Source organism: Sebastes fasciatus, chromosome 14 (genome assembly GCF_043250625.1).
Source record: "Sebastes fasciatus isolate fSebFas1 chromosome 14, fSebFas1.pri, whole genome shotgun sequence".
Taxonomy (NCBI): domain Eukaryota; kingdom Metazoa; phylum Chordata; class Actinopteri; order Perciformes; family Sebastidae; genus Sebastes; species Sebastes fasciatus.
In genome coordinates this window covers 513,811-522,288 of record NC_133808.1, presented here as the reverse complement: position 1 = coordinate 522,288, position 8,478 = coordinate 513,811, and the positions used below count along the sequence as shown (strand labels likewise).

Here is an 8,478-nt window from a genome sequence, read left to right as displayed (position 1 = left end):
CTGGAATTCTGACTAGTCAGAATTAAATAGTAGATAACTGAAACTGGAATTACAACTAGTCATAATCACACCTGGAGCGAGGTTATACCTGGAGCGGGGTCACACCTGGAGCGAGGTTTTACCTGGAGCAGGGGTACACTTGGTGCGGGGTTTCAGCTAGATCTGGATGTCCCCGGTATTGTGGCTGCATCTGCTACCGCATCCGCTGCCTGCTTGACACCAACTGCTACCATCATTAATTAACTTCGTCTGTACGAGGGACTACCAAGGCTAACTAGGGACTACCAAGGCTAACGAGGGACTACCAATGCTAACGAGGGATTACCAACACTTAGTGACAACGTGGCAGCCTGGAGAATAACACTTCTCGGTCACTGCCAAAGACATCAAGAACTCCCAACAAACATGCTGATGCTGTGGGAACCAACGCACGGGCATCGATCACAGGGACGTCCCACACCAACATACATGGAAGTACTGAGGAGAGATGCTGGACAGTGCTGGCGAGCTAGCCAGATGTATGGTGGACTGAGATAGCTGGAAGCTCCGCTTGAAAGCCCGTCTGAGGACGACCCAATGACATCAATTCCGATAGTTGTATTATCACTCTTTCCATCCACCACTATTGGTTTTGTGTTATCAGTCCTACTTGTATTAGCTATTAGAGCTGCTAGGCTATTATTGTGGCTGCTTCTCTCTCTCTCTCTCTCTCTCTCTCTCTCTATCTCTCTACCTATCTATCCCCCGAGCAGGTCTCGGCAGATGGCCTCCCACCCAGAGCCCGGTTCCGCTCCAGGTTTCTTCCCAGTAATCGGGGAGTTTTTCCTGGCCACAGTGCGCTTAGTGGATCTTGTTGGGTCTCTAAACTATGGTGTATGGTCTAAGACCTGCTCTATATATAAAGCGTCTTGAGATAACTTCTGTTGTGATTTGAAGCTATACAAAAATAAATTGAATTGAATTGAATAATAACATAACATTATTACATATATCTAAAATTAGAGTTTTGCCCTGTCAAAATAAAATTGCAGATATCTTGAATTCGATTTTTGACTATAGACAAAATGACGTTGCAGGTATCTGCAATGAATATCTAGTATAGCTAATAACTTGTAGGCCTATGTCTCATAAAGCCCTGATTTAGTTGTGACATTCAATTCCAATTACTTTAGCCTAGCTGCACAATTGCTATTTGTGCCACTGAAACCCCTAGCATGTGCATGCCTCTCTTTACAGGCAAAGAGGCTGCTTCTTAACTTTCTTTACAGAATGTAGCACTTCACCAAGTGTTAAACCTGTAGTAGGCAGAATGTTTTTGGCATCATTGAGCAAAAATCCCATAATAACCTTTCAGCATATTGTAGTTCAAGTGTTCTGAGAGAAAACTAGACTTCTGCTCCTCCTCATGGCTGTTTTCAGGCTTTAGAACATCTAGCCCGTGACGGGAGACTTTGGCCAATCACAGGTCATTTCAGAGAGCGAGCGTTCCTATTGAGCATTCCTACTGGCTGTGCTCCAGCTGTTGGGCGGTGCTTGGTATTTCCTCAACTGATCACAAACTTTCTCATTTTACAGCTAAACAGTATACTACAAGATGATTCTGACAACATCTGAGGAGAGAAATAGACATTACAGTAACAGAATATTGATTCATATTTGATCAGCGCTGACTAGTTTGACCGTTTGATCAGAGTTCGCGAGTAATTGACAGCTGCTCAGAGACGGCAAGGCTTCAGCTCGGCTCTGATTGGTTGTTTCCTCCGGTCTGTGAAATCTTGCAGATGCTGTTCGGAGCACCGTTGGACACCAGAGGAACATGTTTTTTTTTACTATTGTCAGGATATAGTGACTGTTTTATAAAGATAACTTTTTGCTCTAATTCTACGTATTGCAGTTCTACTTCTCCAGCCAAAAAGGTGAATTAAAACTTCCAAAAATGCAGATGTTGCACAGTATTGGATCTATTTTGTGACTTCATTGGTTTCTTTACATTTGTTTATGTTATTGTGAGACTTTGGTGTTAGTTCGGATTCACCAAAGTCACAAACAACAAACTAACCAACTGAGGCAGCTGTAGACCAGCAACTCCCGTATTCTACGGGATCAAATGACTGTTTTTGTCAAAGGAGTCCGGTGGCTTTGAAGAGAGTATAGATACCAACTTCAGTTCCCCATGTGACATGGCTGTCTGACTGTGGGGTAAATTGGTGAAAATATTCTAAATATAGCATACACTTAAACTAGGGCTGTATAAATATGTATTAATATAGTTAATCACAAATTAATCACACTTTTTTCTGTTCAACATGTACCTTTTTTAATCACCTTTTCTCCAATTCTACCCACTGCTGCTTTAAATTTAAATGACTCGCTCAGCTGCACAATTGCTGTCTATTTGTATCACTCTGTTTGCTTTTAGTGAATATTGTTTTTCATATTTTGACAGTCAAAAAGCTGATGCAGAAAGCTCAAACATGTGCATGCCTCTCTTTACAGGCTGCTTCTTCACTACTTTTTTAGAGAGGTAGCACTTCACCAAATGTGAATGCAAATCCAAACTCTTTCTTCACCTTCTCCCAGCTGAGGAGCAGCTTCTTGTTCAATGAATATGGCCATTGTGGTGAAAGGGTCGTCTCTAATGTGCTGGCTGCCTCCTCCATTCTGTCCGCTGGCGTCTCTCCTCCTTTAACATCTTTTATTCAAGTTGCGACCAAAGAGACGGAGGGCTTGTTGACGTCAGCAAACTAGTCCAGCAGCTGTAGAGGAGGAGGAGGAGGAGGAGGAGGAAGAGGAGGAGGAGGAGGAGTAGGACTGAGAGAGCCTGCTGGATGTGGAGCTGTGACTGTGGAGCGGAGCACCGGGGGCTGCTGTTACCTCGACGGGACTGTTCGGACTTGTTCCTGTTTCGCAGTAAGTCTCCTCTTCCTCCTCCTCTTCCTCCCTGTCTGTCTGTGAGGACTGAGCTTCCCTCTCTGCTGGTCGGAGTTAGCGCTCTGTAGTGTCTGGGGGAAACACGTCCCCTCTGTGAGACGCTGTCTGCCGTCATAACTCCAGGTGGACATTGTTGCTGTGGACTATTTAGCGCATGTGTCCATGTAGTCTTTAGTCGCTACTCTTTTGTCCTACTCTTGTCTCCCTGTCCTTGTGTCCTATCCTTGTGTCCTCCGCTCCTGAGCTAACGGGAAACTTTGTTGCGCAAGTCCGTGCAAGGTGGACTCTCTGCTAACGTCGAGTTTTCACTCTGTCTCTCCGTCTCTCTGTCTCTGTCCAACAGTTTTCTACCTTTTGAACTGGCTCACACTAAGTAGTGAAAACCCGGTGAACAAAACCCGGTACAGATCTGCTGGTTGACACTAGGTAGTGAAAACAAGGTGAATATAACCCGGTGACTATCTGCGAGGCTTGTCCTCCTCTGACAGCTACAGGAGCTCCTGGAGTTCTGTAGTTCTGTAGTTCCTCTAGCTGTCCTCCAGCGCTGTCTGCTGTCTGCTGTCTGCTCTGTAGGCGCAGTAGGTCCATATTGTGTGTCATTGTTGTTAATGATGGAAGTAGAGGACACCATACACTGTAGGGACACCATATACTGTCAGTAGCTACATATACTGTAGGGACACCATACACTGTCAGTAGCTACATAGAGGGACAACATATACTGTAGGGACACCATACACTGTCAGTAACTACATATAGGGACAACATATACTGTAGGGACACCATACACTGTCAGTAACTACATATAGGGACAACATATACTGTAGGTACACCATACACTGTCAGTAGCTACATAGAGGGACAACATACACTGTCAGTAGCTACATAGAGGGACACCATACACTGCCAGTAGCTACATATACTGTAGGGACACCATACACTGTCAGTAGCTACATAGAGGGACACCATACACTGCCAGTAGCTACATATACTGTAGGGACACCATACACTGTCAGTAGCTACATATAGGGACACCATACACTGCCAGTAGCTACATATACTGTAGGGACACCATACACTGCCAGTAGCTACATATACTGTAGGGACACCATACACTGTCAGTAGCTACATATACTGTAGGGACACCATACACTGTCAGTAGCTACATAGAGTGACAACATATACTGTAGGGACACCATACACTGTCAGTAGCTACATATAGGGACAACATATACTGTAGGGACACCATACACTGTCAGTAGCTACATAGAGGGACAACATATACTGTAGGGACACCATACACTGTCAGTAACTACATATAGGGACAACATATACTGTAGGGACACCATACACTGTCAGTAGCTACATAGAGGGACAACATACACTGTCAGTAGCTACATAGAGGGACACCATACACTGCCAGTAGCTACATATACTGTAGGGACACCATACACTGTCAGTAACTACATATACTGTAGGGACACCATACACTGTCAGTAGCTACATAGAGGGACAACATATACTGTAGGGACACCATACACTGTCAGTAGCTACATATAGGGACAACATATACTGTAGGGACACCATAAACTGTCAGTAGCTACATAGAGGGACAACATATACTGTAGGGACACCATACACTGTCAGTAGCTACATAGAGGGACACCATACACTGTCAGTAGCTACATATACTGTAGGGACACCATACACTGTCAGTAACTACATATAGGGACACCATACACTGTCAGTAACTACATATAGGGACACCATACACTGTCAGTAGCTACATATACTGTAGGGACACCATACACTGTCAGTAGCTACATAGAGGGACACCATACACTGTCAGTAGCTACATATACTGTAGGGACACCATACACTGTCAGTAACTACATATAGGGACACCATACACTGTCAGTAGCTACATATACTGTAGGGACACCATACACTGTCAGTAGCTACATATACTGTAGGGACATCATACACTGTCAGTAACTACATATACTGTAGGGACACCATACACTGTCAGTAGCTACATATAGGGACAACATATACTGTCAGTAGCTACATAGAGGGACACCATACACTGCCAGTAGCTACATATACTGTAGGGACACCATATACTGTCAGTAGCTACATATACTGTAGGGACACCATACACTGTCAGTAGCTACATAGAGGGACACCATACACTGTCAGTAGCTACATAGAGGGACACCATACACTGCCAGTAGCTACATATACTGTAGGGACACCATACACTGTCAGTAGCTACATATACTGTAGGGACACCATACACTGTCAGTAGCTACATAGAGGAACAACATATACTGTAGGGACACCATACACTGTCAGTAACTACATATAGGGACAACATATACTGTAGGGACACCATACACTGTCAGTAGCTACATAGAGGGACACCATACACTGTCAGTAGCTACATATACTGTAGGGACACCATACACTGTCAGTAACTACATATAGGGACACCATACACTGTCAGTAACTACATATAGGGACACCATACACTGTCAGTAGCTACATATACTGTAGGGACACCATACACTGTCAGTAGCTACATAGAGGGACACCATACACTGTCAGTAGCTACATATACTGTAGGGACACCATACACTGTCAGTAACTACATATAGGGACACCATACACTGTCAGTAGCTACATATACTGTAGGGACACCATACACTGTCAGTAGCTACATATACTGTAGGGACATCATACACTGTCAGTAACTACATATACTGTAGGGACACCATACACTGTCAGTAGCTACATATAGGGACAACATATACTGTCAGTAGCTACATAGAGGGACACCATACACTGCCAGTAGCTACATATACTGTAGGGACACCATATACTGTCAGTAGCTACATATACTGTAGGGACACCATACACTGTCAGTAGCTACATAGAGGGACACCATACACTGTCAGTAGCTACATAGAGGGACACCATACACTGCCAGTAGCTACATATACTGTAGGGACACCATACACTGTCAGTAGCTACATATACTGTAGGGACACCATACACTGTCAGTAGCTACATAGAGGAACAACATATACTGTAGGGACACCATACACTGTCAGTAACTACATATAGGGACAACATATACTGTAGGGACACCATACACTGTCAGTAGCTACATAGAGGGACAACATATACTGTAGGGACACCATACACTGTCAGTAACTACATATACTGTAGGGACACCATACACTGTCAGTAGCTACATAGAGGGACAACATACACTGTCAGTAGCTACATATACTGTAGGGACACCATATACTGTCAGTAGCTACATATACTGTAGGGACACCATACACTGTCAGTAGCTACATATACTGTAGGGACACCATACACTGTCAGTAACTACATATACTGTAGGGACACCATACACTGTCAGTAGCTACATATACTGTAGGGACACCATACACTGTCAGTAACTACATATACTGTAGGGACACCATACACTGTCAGTAGCTACATATACTGTAGGGACACCATACACTGTCAGTAGCTACATATAGGGACAACATATACTGTCAGTAGCTACATAGAGGGACAACACACACTGTCAGTAGCTACATATACTGTAGGGACACCATACACTGCCAGTAGCTACATATACTGTAGGGACACCATATACTGTCAGTAGCTACATATACTGTAGGGACACCATACACTGTCAGTAGCTACATAGAGGGACACCATACACTGTCAGTAGCTACATAGAGGGACACCATACACTGCCAGTAGCTACATATACTGTAGGGACACCATACACTGTCAGTAGCTACATAGAGGGACACCATACACTGTCAGTAGCTACATAGAGGGACACCATACACTGTCAGTAGCTACATAGAGGGACACCATACACTGTCAGTAGCTACATATACTGTAGGGACACCATACACTGTCAGTAGCTACATATACTGTAGGGACACCATACACTGTCAGTAGCTACATATACTGTAGGGACACCATACACTGTCAGTAACTACATATACTGTAGGGACACCATACACTGTCAGTAGCTACATATAGGGACAACATATACTGTAGGGACACCATACACTGTCAGTAGCTACATATAGGGACACCATACACTGTCTGTAACTACATATAGGGACACCGTACACTGTCAGTAGCTACATAGAGGGACACCATACACTGTCAGTAGCTACATATAGGGACACCATACACTGTCAGTAGCTACATATAGGGACACCATACACTGTCAGTAGCTACATATAGGGACACCATACACTGTCAGCAGCTACATATAGGGACACCATACACTGTCAGTAGCTACATATAGGGACACCGTACACTGTCAGTAGCTACATAGAAACGAGGAAGTAGGTTAAGTTGCTCTATCCCAAACACAGCTATTCTATTTCAGAGTTTTGCTCATATTTGCTGTGTTTGTGTGTGTATGTGTGTGTGTGTGTGTGTGTATGTGTGTGTCTACCTCCATATGGATTGTGCATGTGTGTAATGTCAATAGGGCTGTCAATTAATTCAAATAGTTAATCGCGATTAATCACAAATTACAGTACATTTTTTATCTGTTAAAATGAACCTTAAAAGGAGATTCGTCAAGTATTTAATACTCTTATCAACATGGGAGTGGACAAATGTGCTGCTTTATGTAAATGTATGTATATATTTATTATTGTAAATCAATGAACAACACAAAACAATGACAGATATTGATCCGCTCACAGGTACTGCATTTAGCATAAAACAATATGCTCCAATCATAACATGGCAAACTGCAGCCCAACAGGCAACAACAGCTGTCAGTGTGTCAGTGTGCTGACTTGACTATGACTTGCCCCAAACTGCATGTGATTATCATAAAGTGGGCATGTCTGTAAAGGGGAGACTCGTGGGTACCCATAGAACCCATTTACATTCACATATCTTGAGGTCAGAGGTCAAGGGACCCCTTCGAAAATGGCCAGGACCGTTTTTCCTCGCCAAAATTTAGCTCAAGTTTGGAACGTTATTTAGCCTCATTTGCAACAAGCTAATAATGGCATGCGTACCGATGGATTCCTCAGGTTTTTCTAGTTCATATGATACCACCATATGAGTCCGCTACAACCTAAATATCGCAAGTTGCGTTAACGTGTTAAAACAAATTTGCGTTGACGCGTTATTATCGCGCTAATGTTGACAGCCTTACTTTAAATCAATCACAATCATCTCGGGCGGTGCTTAGCCCAGGATATCTCTTAACATAGATAACAGAAGAGGAGGAGAATGGTAGACTATCCACAGTCTACATTCGGTGAGTCAGACTAGTCCATAGACACTTTGATCTGGCAGTATATACGTATAGTGGTTGTGATTACAGTAATTGTGTTCACATGTTAACTGAAGACACCTGAGAAATGACTACCAATCAGCACATTAGGTAGTTAGTTAAGAAAATGGGTGTGTTGCTACAATAATGTTGACAGCACTCATGGTTACCACTCACTGGCTGCCTTCAGTAGGTTCAGCGGGCAC

The 8,478-nt window shown here is 43.5% G+C and overlaps 1 protein-coding gene across 15 annotated transcripts in view; it reads left to right on the top strand.

Annotated features, from left to right (window-relative positions):
- The first annotated feature begins 2,769 nt into the window (after positions 1 to 2,769).
- The window catches only part of gulp1a (GULP PTB domain containing engulfment adaptor 1a), a 167,642-nt gene continuing 161,933 nt past the window's right edge, over positions 2,770 to 8,478 (top strand). For 7 of the 15 annotated variants that reach the window (XM_074658097.1, XM_074658087.1, XM_074658077.1 and 4 more), the window contains exon 1: positions 2,814 to 2,910. In XM_074658097.1, the coding sequence (XP_074514198.1) occupies positions 2,829 to 2,910 (82 nt within the window). In that variant the 5' untranslated portion in view covers positions 2,814 to 2,828. Of the gene's footprint in view, positions 2,911 to 8,478 lie in introns of all 15 variants that reach the window. The other 8 variants (XM_074658099.1, XM_074658093.1, XM_074658088.1 and 5 more) reach the window with 5 other exon arrangements.